The sequence below is a fragment of the Malania oleifera genome, chromosome 10 (genome assembly GCF_029873635.1).
Source record: "Malania oleifera isolate guangnan ecotype guangnan chromosome 10, ASM2987363v1, whole genome shotgun sequence".
In the NCBI taxonomy this organism is placed as follows: domain Eukaryota; kingdom Viridiplantae; phylum Streptophyta; class Magnoliopsida; order Santalales; family Ximeniaceae; genus Malania; species Malania oleifera.
The window spans coordinates 60471137-60493048 of record NC_080426.1 but is presented as its reverse complement, the minus strand read 5'-3'; the positions used below and the strand labels follow the sequence as shown (position 1 = coordinate 60493048).

Genomic DNA, 21912 nt, shown 5'->3' with positions numbered 1-21912 from the left:
TTATTTGGGTGAAAGAAGGGGTGGAAGATGGAGCAACATTCATATTTTTCATAATAAATAAATAATATATTTTGTTATCTTCTTTTGAAAAAATAATATTTGAAAATCTTTAAACACTTACTAATTATCTTTCTCCCTCTATCATTCTCAACTTAATATTAAGATGTCATATCAAAAATTTCAAAATTTTATTAAAACCTTTGAGTTTATTACCATAGGGGCTAATATATTTTGCTGTGACCATGAACGCAATTTAGGAGTCATTTGTGCTTACTCTTTCTGTCGGTAATCTTTCATAAGTCGAAAAGAAACAGGGATTTGGGAGAACGAAAGCGAACAGGTTTATGTTATGGGCACATTAACAGCGCCATGGAAGCAGCTTCTTCTCAGTGCAATGGAGTCCAACGCCCACTCAAAGCACTCTTCCTTCTTTCAGCTTGTGCGATTCGCCGTTCTCAAATTTCAACACATTCTGTCTCTGTGTCTCTCTCTCTTTCTAGTTTTAATTTTTTTTTTTCTTTTATTCACGCTCTTTTTATTTTTAATTTTCTTCACTTTGCTGTGCTGGATTTTCAGGCAACGATCGGGTCCAATGGGAGGCCTTCAAATCGTACTGTTGTTTACAGGTTGCTCTCTCTCTCTCTCTCTCTCTCTCTCTCTCTCTCAATATGGTGGAGTGATGGGATGGTTTTTGTTCTCGGGTTTACAGAGGATTCGTGGAGGACTCGGATAAGATCCAAATCAACACCGACAGCCGAAGCCGCAAGGTTCGTTCAATCCCTAATTTTTTTTTTTTTTAATTCTTAAATATACTGTCTCCTCTCTCTCTCTCTCTCTCTCTCTCTCTCCCCCCCCCCCCCCCCCCTTTTTTTTTTCCCAATTTTGTATTTAGCTGGAAATTCACGTGCTGAGGTAGCTTTTAAACTACATCAAGTTAACTGAATATTCCAAAAATTGTTCATTTTTTGCGTTCTTTTGTTGGCAATTTGTTATGGAGAGTTCATATTTGGACAGTGTGTGTGTTTTGTGTGACTTCGCGACATAGATTTGAATTGAGGTTTAACCTATGCAGATTGAAGAGCTGAAGCATTCCCCTTTTGCTGAGGTAATTATTCTCTGAGGTATACTCGCAAATTTATTGTGATAATTATTTTGTATGTGGAACTGCATCTTGTTTAATGCTGAAGCTTTTTTCAATTTATTTTGTTTCATTGGGTTTATTTAAATTTCGGTTTTTGATATTTCAGATTTGCTGGTATTTCACTGACTCGTGGGAGCAATTCCGAGTTAGTGGGAAAGTTGATGTTATTGATGTCTCAAATCCTGATCCTGTGAAGCTCGAGGTGAGATTGGACACTCACAGCTTCAGACACTTTGTTTCAGTCTTTAACACTCACCTACTCAATGATATGGGAATTTATTACATCTTGCAATTAGCATCATATCTGTTGGAATAATCTTTTAGGTTCCCTATTCATCAACATATGTAAGTGTTAGTAGTTAACTGCAAGGTGATGATGGTTGTATACTTGTATAACCACTTCCTTAATGCTGTATTTGAAGCTTAGAAATCATGAAGAGAAAAGAAAAAGAAAAATATGGAGTCCACATTTTTTTTGTTTGGTTATCAAGAACAATGAAAAAGAAAAAACTACATAGTAAATCACTTTATGAAGTTCTCATTTGGCATGTGTTGTGATATGTGACTTATATATCGAGTGGAATGCATGTACAATGAGAAAACATGATAGAAAACAGTAGCTGTGGTTTGTAGGAGCAAACTGTCGATAGTTTTGTCAGGATGACAAGAAACAATCGATGGTTCTGGTGCTATTGCTTTGACTGTATGCTCTCGGTATTAAACCGTCAACGGTATGTCTTGACGGTTTGGCTCGGGTTCGAATTTTCAATTTTGGGACATTGGATAGGTTGAGTTTTGGAGGGAAAGCCTCTAGGAACTTTATAAATATGTTGTATATGTTGTAACTATGAAGTAGTTCGTGTCTTTGAATACAAGATAGTAAAATCACATTGCCGATTGCTCCTGTGGATGTAGGCATTGCCGAACCACGTGATTTTTTGTATTTTTGTTATTGCTTTCATTATAATCCGCGTGATTGGTGTTCTGTATATTTCACCGTTGAGTACTTCGTTTGTAAAATCAATCTATTCCACTGTGCATTCGTTTTTCACAATAGCATGCTATTTGTGAATTTTAAATTCGAATAAATTTCTTTTCCATTGTGTTTTTCTCACAAAATTATTTGATCCAAAGGGAATCGAAGGCGTTCTCTCATTGACTAGAATTCTGCAGCATCTTACCCACCTTTAACTTGGTGATGTCGCACCCCTACCTAGTGGAGGATCAACAATGATTAACATGTGGAGTACTAGTACCCTTTTTTGGCTTAGGTTACTGGTAACAGCTCCACCCCTCCTTTTTTTTATTTTATTTTTTATTTTTTATAGTTCTAGTAACCTATGCCAAACTCTGGTTTGTACAAGTGTTGAGAGGAAACGTGGAGTGGGGCCCTATTTTTCATCTCTTTCACTTTGTTTTCTTAGCTCTACTATAGCTAGGAGATGAAAATGGGAAGATGAGTTGACAAATTGAACATAAGATGGTGATTAATGTCTTGTTTTTGTTCAAAGTTCATGCACTATGTGTTCTAGTTATGTTTGGAAAAAATTAGGGAAATGGTTTATTGGAGAATGTTTGTGAATAGTTTATAGAGAATAGTTTGTTATAAAAGTATTGTGTAATTAAGATTATGAGTCATATGATGAAACCTATGTTTTAAAAGGCGTTTTTGAGCATAAAATGCCCTAAGGCGTAACTTGAAAGGTGTAAATCCTAAAATGCGTATGCCTTAAGGGAGAAGGTGTACGCCTTAGGCAAAAAGTCGCGCCTTTTATGCATATGGAAAGGTGTACGCCTTGTGGGAGTAGCCTTATTTAAAATATATAAAAAAAGAAGAAAAACAAGTAACAACTTGATAAGGCTTTGACAAGCCTCAAAACCCCCCTCTCTTGACGAAGCTTCTTTCTTCCGAGCTTCCATATCTCTCCGATGACTCCTCCAGCTTCTCGTCTCTTTCTGATGAGTCGACGACTCCTTCTGACGTATCGTCTCTCCCCTTTGGAGCTCTCGTCTCTTTCCAAGCTTGCCTCTAGCTTTGAAGACTCCTCCAGCTTCTCTTCTCTCTCCAACGAGTATCCCTTCCAACCTTTGATCTGCCTCTGACAATCCCTTCCGACGTCTCATCTCTCTCCGACAACCCATTCGAACCTCTCGTCTCTCTCTAGCGACCCTGTACAACCTCTCGCCTCTCTTTGTGACCCCTTACAAAATCTTTGCTTTGATCTCTTCTCAGTTTGAGGTCTCTGCTTGAACTAATTCGAGTATTCAACTCTCGCTTTCTCCAATGTTGTTTGTAGCAAACTCCCAGTGTTGTTCCAGTGTTGATTTAGATTTAGATTCTTAGAATCTTAGATGACGAGACATTGTGATGCTTTAATTTGGCCCTTTCTCTTCTTTTTGTAATGTTATGGCTCATGTTTATTTTTTAACATGTGTTGTTTGAGTTTGTTAGCTAAAATTGCTTATATGATATTTAAAAATTGTGTTTTTATTTTTTTCTCCATTATTCTAAAATTTTTCTCATTTTTTTAATATATATAAATTGATTTTATTTATTAATTATTAAAAAAAATACAGTCCCACAATGCTTGGGCCTCAACGACTTAAGGCTTGCGCCTCGCCTCGCGGAGGGTAAAACACCTCGCCTTACGCCTTCGCCTTTTAACACATTGGATGAAATTATAAGAAAAGGGTAATTGAACAAATAATAAGACTAGAAACGCAAGTTTCAGAGAATCAATTTGATTTTATGTTTGGGAGATAAACAACAGAATTTATTTATCTTTTAAGAAGATTAATGGAAAATTTTAGGAAAAAGAAGAAAGAGACTTGCATATAGTTTTTATTGACCTAGGGAAAACCTATGATAGAGTATCTAAGGAAGTTCTTTGGTAGGTTTTAGAAAAAGGTGATTGTAGTAGATATCTTGAGGTCATTAAGTATATATATAATAGAGTAATGACTAGCACTGTAGGAGAGGAATCTATAGAATTTCCATTCAAAATAGGTGTTCATCAAGGTTCTATTTTGAGTCTTTATCTTTTTGCTTTAGTGATTGATGAACTCATTAGCATGGTTTTATATTGCGATAGCGTGTAGTGTAACATAATTGTAATGAGTGTAGCAGGAAGCGGGAGTAGCGGATATTACATAATGGGAAGTAGGTGTTATGGTCGTGAATTTTTTTCAAGCATCACACAACTCTATGCATTTTAGTGTATTAGCATGTTTTAAGTTTTTAACTCTTCTTAGAAAAAGTTTTAGCGTATTTTGGATACTTTAGTTCAACTAATTTTTTTTTGTAAGGTCAAGAAATTTACATTTGTTTTAAATCACCATTGATAGAAAATTATATGTAAGTGTGTGTATCTATACTTTTTCATTATTCTTATGTGTGATAAATTAGTCAATATAATAAATTATGTTATACACTCAATTAATCTATTAAATAGATAAGACATTTTTTTTTAAACCCCAACTTTATTAATAGCCCTCACTTATGGTGGGAGGAAAACCGTGGTTACAAATATGCCACAAGAGAGATACAAATAAACAAGCTAAACCATCTCAGGCAACAAAACCAAAACAAGCCTAACAAAACCTGTACCATTAACCAACTAAAACAAACTAAACAAGATCATATGAATCAAAACAAAACAAACACAAACAATAAACAAAATACCTGCAAATTGATGACAAATACATGCAAAACAAAAACCTGAGGAAAACATAGGAGAATCAAAAGATGACATTTAAAAACGAAGGCTTGGAATACTCATCTTATCCATACGAATTAGACCTCTCATTTTACTTGGCAGCACATTACCTACAAAATATCTCCTCGTGTTGCCTCCATCGCCTTGACGAGCAAAGTAATCCGCTACTTGATTACCTTCTCTAAATTGGTGCTTTATAGAGAACTGAAGGCGTTGTAGCTCTTCCTCTAATGATTCCCAAAAGTCCCATAAGTACCAGGAAAAGCAAATTTCAGATGTGAGCCATCCCACCACCAATTCCGAGTCACTTTCAATACAAATATTCTGATAAGACATACGAATATGACAAATATACAATAACTAGAAAAGAAAAGAAGGTTGAATTCAAAAATATAGAACATGAATATCAAATTGCTAATATTATCAAAATGAAATATTTTATTAACAAATCAGTATTATCAAATTGTTAATTAAAGCATCTCCTATGAATATTTAAAAAAAGTATTAAATTTTGTGCCATTATGATCCTCATTATAATCTTTTTCCCCCTCTTTCCCCATTTTATATTGAGGATGATTTATGAAAGTGGGGAAAACAAAAGTATGAAGAAAAAGTAAAAACAACAACAACAGTAGCAACAAGCCTTTAGTCCCACTAGTTGGGGTCAGCTAGATGAATTCTTTTTTGCCAATTCACCATATTGAGAGCGTTTTCCTCTATATGATTAAAGGCTATTAAATCCTTCCTCACTACCTCATTCTAAGTTATTTTAGGTCTACTCCTACCCCTTTTCATGTCAGAAACAATAACTAACTCACTCCTCCTCACAGATCTTCTACTAGGCCAGTGTTTCAAATGCCCGAACCATCTAAACAGTCCCTCCCTTATCATGTGTTTGATCTGTATGAGCGTGATTTTTCTTCCCAGTGATTTTGCGGTGTGTAATGGTGCCAAGAGCCCAAAAAATTACGTAATGATGTTATGTAATGGTTGTGCCTGTTATTTAAAACCATGCTCACTAGAAATATCTAGAATGAGATCTCTTGGTGTATGTTGCTTACAAATTGTCTTGATTGTGAACGTAGGAGTGGTATGGAATCTAAATTAGACCTTCGGAGAACTGTTTTGGAGTCTAAAGATTTTAGGATAAGTAGGAATAAAACAAAATATATGAAATGTAATTTTAGTGACGCAAGGGGGGAGTATTGGAGAGACGATTAAACATGATAATCAAAAAATTAATAGCATTAGTAGATTTCAATATCTTGGATCTATTATGCAAGCAGAAGGGGAAATTGAAGAGGATGTAATACATAGAGTTAAAACAAGTTAGGTAAAATGGAGGAGTGCATCAGGGGTGTTGTGTGATTGTAGAATAAATTTAAAATTATAAGGAAAGTTCTATAAGATGGCTATAATGCTGGCCATGCTCTATGGATTAGAATGTTGGGCAATTAAGAAATAACATATTCAAAAAGTAAAAGCTTCCAAAATGTGAATATTAAGGTGGATGAATGGTATAATATTTAAAGATAAATTAAGGAACGAACATGTATCAATAAACTAGGCATAGCATCGTCACAAGCCAAGCTTGTTTAGGGCATTATGCTTGTTTGTGACTACTTGTCTCATGTGTCCGGGATTAGTTACCATCCTGTATATACTCATGTAGGTTTAATTTTCAAAAATAGTTATATCCTAGGCTAAAAATGGGAGCATGACTCCTCAGACACATTGATGTTTCCTAGTTACAGAGTAAGAATTACATAAAAATCTCTTTATGGGAGGTGTTCATCAATTTCCAAAACTTACTAGTTATTGTAAACGTATTTAGCCTACTTGCTTCCTTTGCTAGACAAACATTGTTAACAGAAGTGTTGCTTAATATTTACGTTGCTTCAATATTTACCGCTTGTTTGCCATTGCTTTCATGAATTGCTTAATGCTTTCACTTACATTTCTTTCAAAGACAATGAAAGTGTTATGTTGCTAAATTGTGGTAAACTTTTGGGCTAGGTAAACAAGAATGCTTTAGCTAGTGCTGCATGACCCTTCACAAAAGTTTCAAATACTTGGCTCGTGACGCCTAGTATCAAAGCACAATTAATTGTTGTGTGAATTCAAATGCCTTCGTTGTAAGATTGGGAAAGCTTTCGTAAGAGAACATGTCGATCAATGCCGAGAGAATTGGGGTGCTAGAAACACAGGCTGAGACAACACCCAACAATGTGGCCGTAGAGATGGTCCAATTGATTGAACATGTTGATGAATTGGAGGGATTGAAAAAACATCGACAAAGTTCTATGATGGAACTCTTAGAGGACTTTCACCATACTATAGAGACCTTGCTGGCTAATATAGCTGATCTTATTGTGAAGTCACTTACTATAGGAAACTCTAGCACTCCGGAGTTTAGCAGGACCAAGGTATTAGAACCCAGGACGTATAGGGGTGCCTGTGATGCCAAGGAGTTGGAGATTTCTTATTTGATATGTGGTAGTACTTTCGCACTATGAGGACAAACTTAGAAAATGTGAAAGTGAATGCTGCAACTATGTACTTGGTTGGTGACGCTAAATTGTGGTGGCATACCGAGTACAATGAAATTGAGAATGGATTGATTGTTGGGTAGACTTGAAGGGAGAACTCAAGGCTCAATTCTCAATTTCATTGTACTTGGTATGCCACCACAATTTAGCGCCACTAACCAAGCTCATGGTTGCGAACTCAAGGCCTAATTCTTTCCTAAGAATGTTGAGTACAATGTTAGAAGAAAGTTGAGAAAACTCAAGCACAGTGGGTCAATCAGGGAATATGTGAACTAGTTTTCTGCTCCGATGTTGATATTTGTGGCATGTTGGAGAAGGATAAGTTGTTCTATTTTCTTGAGGGATTGAAACCATGGGCAAGAATAGAAATTCATAGACAAAGAGTTCAAGACTTGTCTACCGCACAAGCTCTTGCAAAACTCTTGACTGACTACATTGGAGATAATTCCTCTGTCATAAGAGATTGGTTTGGGTGAAAACAAAGGAAAGTCTTTCAAGAAGGGCAAAGCCTGAAGTGGGGTAGCCGACAAATAAAGTGTCAAGTTCAAAAGAAGCTTCGTCGTCTTAAGCATCCAACACACCCAATGGTAAGGGTAAGATTGCATGCTTCTTCTGTTGAGGCTCTCATAGAGTTGCTGAATGCCCTTACAAGTCACAAGTCATCACTTAATGCCTTAAAAGCTTCCATCATGAAGGGGGCACTGTAGGATGATGAGGAAGAGGAGGATACCTCGAGGGTGGGTGCAATGCGGCTAGTGAATGCATTGGAGAGGCAGGCAAAAGAATAGAAAGTTACACATACAAAAGGGTTAATGTTGTGGACTTGAGGGTTAATAGGAAAAGCACTCGTGCTATAGTGGATACCGGGGCTACCCATAACTTTGTTTCATAGGCAGAAGTAAGGAGACTTATCCCTAGAGAAGGATTTAGGAATCATGAAAGCAGTTAACTCTGCAACCTAGCCTACTTTGGGAGTAGTCAAGCAAATCACTGTGAAGCTTAGGCCGTGGGCAGGGCATGCAAATTTTACAACTGTGCCATTAGATGATTTCGAAGTCATTCTTGGAATGGAATTTTTGAGGGAGACTAAAGTTGTGCCGATGCCTTTTGTTGGTTCCCTATGTCTGATGGGAGATCACCCTTGCATGGTGTAAGCCGTTGCAAAGAAAGACAACGATGAGAAGTTTCTTTCTGCCATGTAACTCAAGAAAGGATTGAGGGGTGAACAGATGTATCTAGCCATGCTGGTGATAAATGAAAAAGTAGGCCAAGAGCTAGTGCCTATAACCATCCGTGCTGTGTTGGATTAGCACAAGGAGGTGATGCCAGATAAGCCACCTCACAACTTGCCTTCATGAAGGGGTGTGGAGCATGGTTCGAAATCGCGGTCGCGGGTAACGTCGCGAAACGGTCGCGGGTGTCGCAGGTCGCGGGAGATGCGGGTGTTATGTAACGGGAAGCGGGCGTAACGGTTGTGAATTTTTTTCACGCATGCACAACCATGCCAAAATTAAAAAATAAGCATGAAATCCATTAATACATGATTTTTAATGAATTTTGAAGGCTTTCATTCAACCTACAAATGTTTTTTAATAGGCATTATGATTTTTATATTAATTTTAGTGCGCTGTTTACAAAAAAAAGCATGTTTTTTTATAGTTTACATTACTTTAATGAGTAAAAAGATGTAGATATGTAAGAATCAATTAATTAAAGTCATAAAATTACTAAAAATGAATCAATACTCAATAGACTTAATACTCAATATACACATTACACATACATGAATTTAAAAAGTGATTAATATCAAATATCAATAAATAGTTGAAAATACATGAATACAATATTACAAATTTATAACATAACACATGTCACCACCAAAAAGAATGACGTGGAGGGTCTTCATAATTTGCATCTGTATCTTGAGATTGGGATGGGAAATTATCTCCCTATCCTTGTGGAAATACATAGTTGAATGAACCAAAGTTTGCGTCATTTTGTTGTTGCTCTTGAAAATGTACTGGTGATGAAAATTCTCGTGAATAATGTCTATAAGTTGGGGCAGGGGCTGGCTCTGGGTAGTGTGTAGAAGAAGACTCACTAGATCCTGAGATTCCTGATCCACTGGGATAAAAATGTGAGTCACGAGATGCGTAATGTGGATATGCTGGATGAGATCCATATGATTGTGATGATGAACCACCTAAACTAAAGTCGCCAAAACTACGAACCACACCATATGAATCTTCAGTAGAATCGCTAGGGTCACCATGAACACTCCTTCTCCTGGGTTGTGAAGATTGGTTCCCTGGAGGAATACCCAAGTCATAATTTTCAGGTATGTCATGTAGTTCATAAGGATTAGAAGGATATATATCCCTTCCAAATGATGTCCCTGTATCATATCCATAATTATATTCTACACCGCCGCCTCCACCACTACCACTGCCACCCCTCCCAACCCCAGCTCCAGCACCACTATTACCATCATCATCACTTGGTGGGCTCAAACCAAGATTGTCATCACTTTGTGTGCGTTCAGGACTTGAACTTGAATCATCATGCGCGTTTATTGGTGGTTGATCACCTCCTTCTGTAGTACCACCAACCTCTTCATTTAACCAATTTGAATTGTCCTGACCGTCGAGTAGTGGTGTCTCTCTCTCCTCTAACCATTGACTTAAAGGATCATCTTCTTAAAAAATGTAGTCCAAATTGATAGGATTGAAACTCTCTTCAATTTCTCGTTGGCTTCTTCTCATTGTACGTCTTAACTTTAACCTCATGTTGTAATGTACGAAAACAAGTTTTTGTAGTCTCATGTACTTTAATCTATTTTTTGCTTTCGTATGGATGAGGCTAAAGGTGCTCCAATTACGCTCACAGTTCGAAGCTGATGTGGTCTGGCTAAGAACTCTAATTGCTATTCTTTGGAGCTTAGGAGCACACAAGCCATAATAAATCCACCATTCAGCTGCATGAATAATTAAAAAGAGTTTTATGTTAGTATAGCGTATTTCAAAAGTCAAATTTGAACACAAAGAGAGAAAATGGAGTAATTCTCCATTATTTAGCTATATAGCCATATTTACCAGGATTTGTTTGTTTCACTGCCCTTTGAGCCAACGGGGTTCCAAAAGTCTCCTGCCTATCTCGATATAGCAACAACTAAAAAATGATGATTGTGAAATATAATTAATTAATTAGATGTATTAATAATTATTCTTGAAAGTATTACAGAATACTAGAACAATTCATTATTCAATTTAATGGAACCAATACTTACTTGATTAATAGCCCGAATTTGAGTACCTATATCGGGTACCAACTTAGTTATCACTTTTTTAACTCCATCCATGACTTCTCTAACAACTTCAGGAGAGGGTGGGGCACCATAAAGAAATTGTGGGTTCAAAAAATACCCTACAATTAAATTTAGAAACGTATTAATCAATAGTTTTCTAATGCAACTATGCATAATTTAAAAGTTAAAATAATAAGAAATTGTATTTGATTTACACTTACCAGCAGCGTGCAAATCTTGGTGCAACTGAAAACTCCACCGGTTGTCAATAATTTTCCAATAGTCTTTGTAAAACCGGCAATCTTTTTGAACGGCCAACTTCGCCCTATCAATTGCCTCGTATATGAAGCCCATGGTTGGTTTTTCATCACCATCAACCAATTTAAGAACTTTCACCAAGGGTTCTTGCACTTTAATTATATCAGAGGCCTTTTGCCAAAACTCTTTGCCTAAGATAATTTTCTTTGAATCATATGCTGGGCCTGATTTTGCCATTCCAAACCTTGAGTTTTTCCAAGCATCAAATGTAAACATTTCCCTTAGTGCTTGTTTATGTCTGACAATAATCTCCAAAGCAATGAAATTTGTGACAAATCGAGTGATGGCAGGGCGAAGTAACTCTCTATTATTTGTGAATTTCTTCATGAAATTCACTGTCCATGTGTGGTTGTAAATAAATGAGATTATTGTTCTTACATCTTCTAAGACTTTCTTCACGTTACTTTTCTTACCAATATCTTCAAGAATAAGGTCTATGCAATGAGCTGCACATGCTCTCCAATAGAGATTGGGCCTCTTCTGCATTAATAATTTTTCTCATGCCTTCATTGCAGCTTCATTATCAGTCACTACTTGGACAACATTCTCCTCTCCAATTTCTTCAACCACCTCGTCCATTAATCTGAAATGAAATTATAGATTCAATAATTACTACTATTTAATTAAAAACATGCAAGTTCATAATACTATCTGCATATACAATTAAAATTAGAAAATTACCTGAAATAATATTCAGCTGTTCTGCTTGGCACATCAGAGGCATCAACTGATTTATGAAACACGGTGCCTCTATCGCAATAAATTAAAAAGTTTATAATGTGTTTTCTAGTTAGTCCTGACCAACCATCACACATAAGTGTTACACCTCTCTCCTTCCAAATTCCAGCAAAAGAAGCTATATAATTTTTCATTTTTTGATACTCTTGCTCTAAATAAATTTCAGATCTCATAGGGTAACGGACCCTTCACCCCCTTTCCAACCTCTGCAGCAATATCAAGCATAGGCTGCATAAATGGAGAGTCAGCTACATTCGCTGGAATCCGATTATAAATTAGGAATTTTCCAACCGCTTTTCCTAATTTACTTCTTAAACCTTTCAGTAACTTTGTGTTGATTTTTGGTTGTTTCGCACTCTTGCTTCTTTCTAAAATAGGATCCATTGCCTTTAGTCTAGCTTCAAGGGCATCAGGATTGATCCATTGTCGTCCACTACCTCCAGCTTCTCGACCACTATAAGATCGCTCCTACTCTATTGAAACCACTGGTAGCACCACTGCCAGAGCCACCTCCCTCTTCATAAATATTATCCCTTCCAGTTGTTCTTGCTCGAAATCTTTGTCTCTCTTCCCATTGTTGTTGTGATCGCATGCTTTCTTGTCGAGCAAATCTCATACTTTCTTCTTCCAAGTCTTTTTCATCACTCAAATTCTCAAAATGTCCTCTAATTTGGGCTTCTGCTTCTTCTTGCCTTTTTTGTTTATCTCTTTTCTTCTCAGCATACTGTTGTAGATGTTTCATCATTTGTTCTCTTACTTGTGTGGTCACATTTGAGCATCCAGCTACTTGACCCTTTTTATGTGCCAAGTGTTGTTTCAAGCGCGTAATGCCCCCTTTGATTATCTTCTCACATAACTTACACATAATAACATGTCTATTACCGCCCACCGCAGTACCAAAATGCCATCCAATATCCTCACTAGGTAAGTTTTCATTTCCTTTATCACGTGACATATTGATAGACTTAATTTGATGATCTCTACACAAAATATAAAGAAAATACAAAGTTACAACCTTCCTACAATAACAAGAATAATATAATTAGTAATTTAGTAAATATTAAATAATAAATACTAAATAGTCCTAATTTTAAATACTTATTACATAAAAATAAAGTATAATATTTGATTAAAAATAATAAGTAATGTTTATTATTTTTATATTTAAATAAACAAAATTATAAAATATTAGATATTTTATTACAAAAAAAATATATTCCTTTATCTTTAAAAAGATATTTTCATTATTTTTTATAGCTTGATTTTATTTTCATTTATAACTATAAGAAATTAACATTGTAATTTTAAAGGTGAAAAAGATTTTTGCTCTACTTTCATATACATTACAGCATCACAAATAGAGATCCATACATTACAAATTGACTATTTAATTTTTTAAGCATTTTCTCAGTATATGGATTAAAATTAAATTTTTCTACAAATTCTAGTAGTAATTAGTAAAAATCAGATTTATTAATGTATTAACTATTAGGTTAATTTTTTTTTTATTAAGTTATCAATTTTTACTTTATTTGATAACTAAAAACAAAAAATAGATGTAAACATTTATTTTACCTAATTTTAAATTTAACGTCAAAATGATGTTTTAAAACTTAAAAAATATTAATAAACAGGGTCACCCTTCTCAAGAAATGGTAAGTAGATACACATGTAACATAAAATGGGTGACAGATGTTATTTAATTTTTTTTTCTTTTATAATATGAATATTATTTAATATTTTTTCAATAGATGGGAGTGAATATGATATCTTCTTTATCAAAATGACCACTTTGTCTTGCTGACATAAATAGTATGTTAGCCAATTGGTGCCATGAATTAATTTTATTTCTATAAGTTTGGCAAATCCTAAGACTAAATATTATAATAATTGTGCAGAGTATTCCTTGGAATTCTTTAAGAATGGTGAAAAATAGAGCTCAATTAAGCCTAGATAATATAAAATGCCATCACATGGATGTCTTGTGTACATACATTATTTTCATGCTTTGTTTAGATGGTGAATGCAGTAGTGGATAATAGGATATTCAAATATTATTATAAAAAAGGCTTCAATTATTATTGGTAAATATTAATTATTTACTAACCTTAAAAAATATTAATTATATACTATTAATAATTGCTTGCTATGTCATGGAATTAATTTTCATAGTTATCTTTCAAAAAATATAATACAATTAAAATATTTATAAATTAAGAAAATTTTATTTTACATAATTATTAATGATTTCTAATTTTTTACTCTATTAAATTACTTTTTTTTTAATTCAATTTAACAAACCTATTTTACAACAAAATATAATTTAAAAAAATAAACAGAATGAAAAGTGCTGTGGGTACAACAAAATATAATTAAAAAAAAAAAAAAAACATAATGAAAAGTGCTGTGGGTGTTGAGTGTTAGTGTTAGAGTGTCTCATACGCTGGGGCCTGGGAGTCGAGTCAGACCGAGAGAGGGGAGGGATTCGAGGGAACTCGGAGGGAGGGAGGGATTTGAGGGAACTCGGAGGAACCTTGAAGGAGCGAAGGCTGCGAAGCACAAAACAGCGATGACTCCAAGCTCCGAAGCTGAAATTGAGAGGCTGGCTGGTGGCGATTGCGACGACTGGCGGAGGAAGGTGCTGACTTCGACGACTGGCGGAGTTGCTGCAGACTTGTCGCCGTCGCCGGTGACTCGCCAAGTTGCTAGAACTGCAAGTCTGCAATTCTTGAGTCCTGGAAGGCTGCAAAGTGCGAAGATGAGTAGATCTGCTCGGTAGCCTCGGTGTGCTCACTCTCAAGCTTCGAAGCCTTCTTATTGCTTCGGCCAACAAATTTTCAAGGTCAGTTTGTAACTTTCCATTTTACCCTTTGAATGGCAGATGGGTTTGGGGACTGGGGAGAGGGGGAAAGCAGCGCTGCTGCCTGCAGCAGAAACCTTCAGCGAATCTGCGACCTGTCGGCCATGTAACGGTTCGTAACGGACGTTACGACGTGTAACATTGGGGTATTGGCCGTTACGTGCCGTTACGGTCGTGAATTTTTTCTGAACTGCATTATCAGCCCGTATCGGTTTCGGGGCCTCCGATTTCCGTTACGTATCGGCCGTTACGCTACGTAACGGCCGTTATTTAAAACCATGGTGTGGAGCATAAGATCGAGTTGTTCCTAGGAGTTAAGCCACCTTTAAAGGGGCCATATCATATGGTACCTCTAGAGCTAGTAGAGCTAAGAAAACAACTCGATGATTTGTTGGAAGTGGGATATATTTGTCCTTCCAAAGCTCTGTTCATAGAACCGGTGTTGTTTCAGAGGAAACATAATGGGAGCATGTAGATGTATGTAGACTATTGCGTGCTTAATAAGGTGACAATGCGCAACAAGTATCCTATTTCATTGATTGTTGATCTGTTTGATCAGTCGAGTCATGCAAAGTACTTCACCAAACTTGACTTGAGATCAGGTTACCATCATGTGATAATAGCTGATGGGGATGAATCGAAGACGACTTGTGTGACAAGGTATGGGGCATATGAGTATTTTGTGATGTTATTTGGGTTGACGAATGCGCCTGCAACATTTGGTACCTTGATGAGCTAGGTATTTTATGGGTACCTTGACAAGTTTGTAGTGGTATACTTGGATGATATAGTTGTCTACAGTTCCACCCTGGAGGAACATAAAGAATATCTACTGTAGGTGTTCGACAGGCTGAAGGAGAACGGGTATGTGAAAAAGAGTAGTGTTTTGTTGCTCAGCGGCATAAAACTCTTCGATCATATGATTGAACAAGGTCATATCAGAATGGGTATGGAGAAGGTAAGAGCCTTTAAAGAATGAAAGATCCCAATGATAGTGAAGAAGCTGCGTTCCTTTCTTGGTCTTGCCAATTATTACAAAAAGTTCGTAGAGGGGCACTTATGGAGAATTGCTCTTTTAAACTGCTGAAGAAGGGTCAGGGGTGGAACTGGATAAAGAAGTGACAAGGAGCCTTTGATGACTTGAAGGATGCCATGATGAGAGACTCAATACTTACTCTTCCGAACATTATGAAACCCTTCGAGGTACACATAGATGCATTTGACTATGCTTTTGGAGGAGCCTTGTTACAGGACGGACATCCTGTTGCATACGAGAGCTGTAAGCTTAGTGAAGTGGAATGGAAGTACAAAGCTCAAGAGAAGGAGATGCTAGCAATGATCCATTGTCTTCGTGTATGGCGACATTATCTACTTGGGTCAAGGTTCGTGGTGAAAACGGATAACTCAGGTGTTAACTACTTCTTTATATAGCCAAAGTTATCACCCAAGCAAGGTTGATGGCAAGAATTCTTGGTACAATTTGATTTCTTATTTAAGCACAAGGCGGCAGATGAACCAAGTTGTAGATGCATTAAGTAGGAAGGCCGAGTTGGCGGCCTCACAAATAGTAACTTGACGCCGAGTATAGTTACCATGGTGATGCGGGAACAAGGAGAACTTAAAGATCCAGTTGCCTAGAACCTTATGAAGTTGACGAAAGAGGGAAAAACATGCTAGTTCTAGATGGAAGATCGATTGTTGATGACCCATGGTCATGGTTTTAAATCGCAGTAGCAGGTAGCGTAATGTAACGGTAACGGATGTAACGGGAAGCGGGAGTAGCGGATGTTACGTAATGGGAAGTGGGTGTAACGGGCATGAATTTTTTTGAAGCATGCACAAACTTGTGCATATTAGCGTACTTGCATGTTTTAAGCTCGTAGCCCTTCTTAGAAAGATTTTGTGTATTTTGGATCCTTTAGTTCGAGTAACTAAGTTATTTGGTTTGCATTTGTTTTAAACCACCATTGATAGAAAAATTACGTGTGCGCGTATTTATACTTCTCATTGTTCTTATTTGTGATAAATTCTTATGTGTGCTAAATTAATTAATAAAACAAAATACATTATACACTCCATTAATCTAGTAGACACATAAGACATATGAATAATACAAATATAAAATAGCTAGAAGAGAAAGAAGGTTGAAGTTGAAAAATATAGAACATAAATATCACATTACTAATATTATCAAAATAAAATATTTTCCTAACAAGTTAGTATTTTCAAATTGTTAATTAATGTATCTATTGGGAGTATTTAAAGAAATAGTAAATTTTGTATCATTGTTATCCTCATTATAATCTTTTACCCCTCTTACCACTTGGTATATTGAGAATGATATATTAAAAAGAAGGAAAAAGTGAGAATAAATAGTAAAAAATAAAATAATTTTTTGGTGTAACAGACTTGTAGCGGTTACGTAACGGCCGTAGTGGCCTTTATGTAACGGTCGCGGTTCGTAACAGCCACTACGATCGTGATTTTTCTTTCCACCAATTTCGCTGTGTGTAACGGTATTCGTAACTCAAAAAACCGTTACGTAATGGTGTTACGTAACGGTCGCGACCATTATTGAAAACCATTCCCATGGTAGCCGATTCTTTGTGCCATGAGCTAGGGATCTGAGAAAGACACTGTTGAGAGAATGTCATTATACCATATGGGCCGGACATCCAGGATGATAGTGCACTTTGGCATTATTGAAGTAGAGGTATTATTGACCACACATGTGATGATGTGGTTGATTATACCCGAATTTGTCTCACTTGCCAACAAGACAAAGTGGAGTGGAAGAAGATTGTATGGCTACTAGAGCCCCTACAAGTACCAACTAGACCATGGAAGAGTGTCTCATTGGACTTAATCACTAACTTGCCTAGAGTGGGAGATGTAGGGTCTAGACTTGTGGTCCTAGACAAGCTTTCAAAGTACGGTACCTTCATACCCGCACTGAAATACTGTTCGGCAGAGGAGATAGCACGACTGTTCTTCAAGCATATTGTGAAGTATTGGGATGTTCCTTAAGATATCATCAGTGATTGAGACTCGTGATTTACTGACAACTTTTTTATAGAACTTTTCAGAATCTTCGGTACCCAACTCGACATCTCTTTGAGTTATCATCCACAGACAGACGGATAGATGGAGAATTGCGCCATTTTTTCAACTCCAATCTGAAGAATTTGGTACGACTACTTGATGTGGCTTATATTTTAATGCCCAAAAGAGTTCAACCACCAACAGAAGTATTTTTGAGCTTGTTACAGGCAAACAACTATTGTTATCTCACATAGTGAACGAGCTGTATAGAGGAAAGAGTCCCAAAGCCTACATCTTCACCAAAGAATGGAGGCAAAATGCAAAGATTGCCCAAACCTACCTAGAGAAAGCTTTAAAGTGGATGAAGAAGTGGGTAAATCAGGGGAGTAGACCGTTGCACTTCAATGTGGGTGACTTGATGTTTGTTAAGCTCAATCTTGAACAAATTAGGCCACTATGAGGACAAGATAGGAGAATACTTCATAAATATGAAGAACCAGTCCCTATGTTGGCTAAAGTCGGGAAGGCCTCTTACAATATTGACCCTCCAACTTGGATGAAAGTGCGTCTTGTCTATAACCCTGGCACTTTCAATAACGTGTTAACCAAAAAAGAATAAAAAGCAAAAAGGAAAAACAGTTGCACAGTATGCTTCTGCACGGGGCTGTTCTGTGCAATGCGAGAGTATCTTTGGATGTCTTCTCCTTTTACGTGATTAGGAGGCAAAGAGCTAAAAAATCACTTCCAGTTGAAGGAGGAGCTAAAACCAAAATAATAGGGACCTGATTGCTTTGTGCAAGTTTTATGCATTCCCAAAATAGTTCCCCATTCACCTAATGAAGCAACGGATATTCTACTTGAAGTTTAACATTTACAATATCAGGAGTACAAAGTTTAATATGAGAATGTGAGGGATATTTAGTTAGATGTCTCAATCCTTTTGAGTTCCTCAGCACAATTTTGATCATATGAAGGCACTGGTTATGGAACAGTTGCTGTTATGCAACATATATTGCTAGATGGTAAAACCTTATTAAACCTATTCTTGGGCCCTCGCCAGACAGTATAAGCTTTTAGGTTTTGGGGTGAATTTACATGGCTTCAGAACCGTGCTTGCCAGGATATCTTGTGTTTCAACTTCAATCCGCAACAAGTACATTACCCTGTAAATTTAACGTTCCATTTTGTATACCCCCATGCAAGAGGGGGTCACACTAGAGGAAGAGTGTTCAGGCTTGATTTATGTTATTGATGCACAACCTAAAATCTTGATCTTTTAGGTTTGAGTAATGCCATATGTGGTATTAGAGCTTGATCGACATAAATGTTTAGAGTTTGAATCTCAGGTACCCAAATCTTATAGTTAAATTTCAACACATGGTTAATGCAGGGCTTTTGTTTTATCCACGATTTAAGCCCAAATGCTTACATGCTAGAGAATAAAATTTATGCTTCATGTCCTACCTAATAGCTGCAGCTTTTAGATCAATTGACGTCCTCTTTTATTTTATTTATTTATTTATTTATTTATTTTAAAGTATATAGCAAAAGAAGAGATTTCATTAGAAAGAAGAATTTACAAAGAGGACAGTAAGACATCTCCAATCAAAATTCTGGAAAAATGCAGAAAAAGGGAACTAAAAACACATAGAAAAAAACTTGGAAATATCAAAACAAAAAATTTCTCCTATCCTGCTGAATTTCCGAAAAGCTCGCATCCTTGAAGCATCCAGAGCCAACGCACCATAAAGAGGCCAAATAATGAATCTTCTCCCAAACCACCTGCCTGATCAATTGGTCACTGGTGTTTTAATAGCCCAGCTATACCATTCCTTTGCTTAAGTGACAAATCTGTGCAGTTTGCTATAAAAGAAAAATATTAAATCTGTGCAGTAATATAGCAAAATTAGTGTTCATATTTTCATGTCTATGAGTTGTCTTTGCTGAGCCAATCGGCAGGATATAAATGTGTTTATTACAGTGACTGCTGTGGAAATTGTTGGAAACCACACTACAATTGGATGACATTGTTGGTGAAATGTCAGCTACAGGGGATAGCTGTTTATTTTCTGGAAATGCCAGTGTATTTATGCATAACCATACTGCTAACCTGTTGCAATTATGATCAAATTCATAATATAAGAACTTGTTTGTTTTCTAGAAATATATTTATATTGATACATAGTGATACCAGTAGCCTGCTACAATTATGACCCTACCATGATTAGGCATTAACTGGACTTGAGATGCCTGACATTTCCTTGAATTCCTATTGTTGAACAGTAGGAAGAGCCAGCTTGATTTGCTAGTTATCTGAACTGCCAGACTGGACATTTATATGTTCTCAACTGGACCTTCCTTACAAATTGTGAAAAGAGCTAGAGTGGTTTGATGAGCTTGATACTTGAACAGTGAAACATCATCAATGCATCTCGGATATTGGAAGTTGTAGATATATTTATGCACAAGATACCTTTTAGCCGACTGCATGGCTGCTTTAATTGTAGTTTCCCGACCTTACGGCAATTTTCTTTCATTGATTCTTTAAATTATGTTGCCAAGCATCAATATAGCAAAGCTCGTCTTTTTCTGGTTCTGTGAAGTAAAACTGTGGCACTAATACAATAAATTCATAAAAATCGTTGAAACTGCTTAATTTAGCTGTATATATATATGCATAGCAATACCTTCCAGTCTGTGGCAGTTATTTTTTACTGTTAGTGAAAAGTGACCAACCTTAAGATTCTTTTTGTTTTCTTCATTTTGTTAAAATTATACTGCAGGAAAGAGAAAAAGTTTGGTTTGCTAGTTCTCTGAAATCTAGGATGCAGTACTTGGGGCCTAATCCTGGTGTTCCCTGTCTAAGTGAACAAACACACGGGCTCTCTCTAGATTCTTCTGCAGGCCCCGTCTATGCATTTTGTTTGTTGGTTCTTGATCCTGATCAGGTCCAATAGCTTTTCTTGTATCAAATTCATTTCTTTCTTCTCTCTTTTCCCTCCTTAATTTTTCTGGATTCATCTTGTTCCCAGGTTGATTACCTGAATTTAAAGAGTAATGAGAGGCTAACATACACATCCAAGCAAAGTATCAATGGGGAGAAGTGTTGGACTTCAGAGAGAATAAATCCATAATGTTTGTCTGTGATTTCGAGTCTACGATTGAAACAACTGCTCTCCTGGGACACCATTTAACTGAAGTATTTGATAATTGATTTTGAAAAACTTGCTTTTTTTCTTTTTTCTTCTTATTAAAGAAACTTCTGTATTCCATAAGTCTTATAAATGCATGATGTAGAATAGGAGGAATATATGTGGCATGTATGCAAGAATGCTGCCTAAAATTTCTGTTTTGTCTTATTACAAATACTGTGTTATAATATACAACTACTGTTAGAACATTCTTGTGCTGAAAGTAACAAAAGGTTTGCTTACCTCCATTTGTTGTGAAACCCTTGAAACAATGCAGTGGATATTTGTATGCCTTCCATGCAAAGCATCTTGCCTCAATGAGCATTACAGAATTAGGGATTTGGAGAAAAAACTCATTGGGATTTGGGAAGATATAGAAATGAAACTTATTTCTTTCCCAACTGAGATTGTGGAATACTCATTTGAGCAAGAGGCCTTCCCATGGAAGGATTGAAAATACTGCTTCTCTATTTTGGGAAGAAAAAGGGATAGCCATATATATGCATCCCTTCTTGTATCTCATCTACCTAAACTTTTCTTTGTTCTGATAGTTGGTTGCACCAGCCTTACAAACGATTCAGTAGTGGTTGGACACACTGCTATTTTTCCATCTTATAAATTTAAACATCTTGGGCTGTTAGCTGAACTTTCCATTATATAAAGATAGAATATCAATATTTCACCCCCAAATAACATCCGTCAAAATGTTATCTAATTATTACTTGAGGAATAGAATTATGATATAATGATCAATGACTGTTTGGCCTTGTTTGTTGTACTACTTGTGTTATGAAGGGTAGGTTCAAATTTTTAATTGGTTTTGTCGTAGCACTACTTATATGCATTTTTGTCTCTTTAATATCTAGACATGCGGTCTCAGATCAATCTGATCATTTGTGGTTTTAAACGTATTATGTTTCCTTGGTTTTATTTGGAAAAATATTAGGCTTCATGCTTTGTGAAAATATCATAGAATGATGCAGTTCATGCAAGCTGGCAATTAATCGTATATGACTGGGTTTAATGTTGTCAGCTTTTAAGATGGAAGCTGTA

General features: G+C 36.2%; 1 protein-coding gene across 1 annotated transcript; it reads left to right on the top strand.

The window, feature by feature from the left end:
• The first annotated feature begins 214 nt into the window (after positions 1-214).
• Positions 215-21068, top strand: LOC131166106 (pyridoxine/pyridoxamine 5'-phosphate oxidase 2). Its single transcript, XM_058124398.1, has 7 exons — positions 215-439; positions 577-626; positions 710-767; positions 1073-1105; positions 1248-1343; positions 20452-20616; positions 20701-21068. The coding sequence occupies exons 1-7, from the start codon at positions 350-352 to the stop codon at positions 20800-20802; spliced, it is 594 nt and encodes a 197-aa protein (XP_057980381.1). The 5' UTR covers positions 215-349; the 3' UTR covers positions 20803-21068.
• The last annotated feature ends 844 nt before the right edge of the window (positions 21069-21912 follow it).

Bases quoted from the DNA above. Each gene is read 5' to 3' on its own strand.
- LOC131166106 (XM_058124398.1), top strand. From the start codon at position 350: ATGGGCACATTAACAGCGCCATGGAAGCAGCTTCTTCTCAGTGCAATG. The intron at 627-709 runs GTTGCTCTCTCT...TCGGGTTTACAG, and splicing joins AATCGTACTGTTGTTTACAG to AGGATTCGTGGAGGACTCGG. The intron at 20,617-20,700 runs GTCCAATAGCTT...TCTTGTTCCCAG, and splicing joins TGGTTCTTGATCCTGATCAG to GTTGATTACCTGAATTTAAA.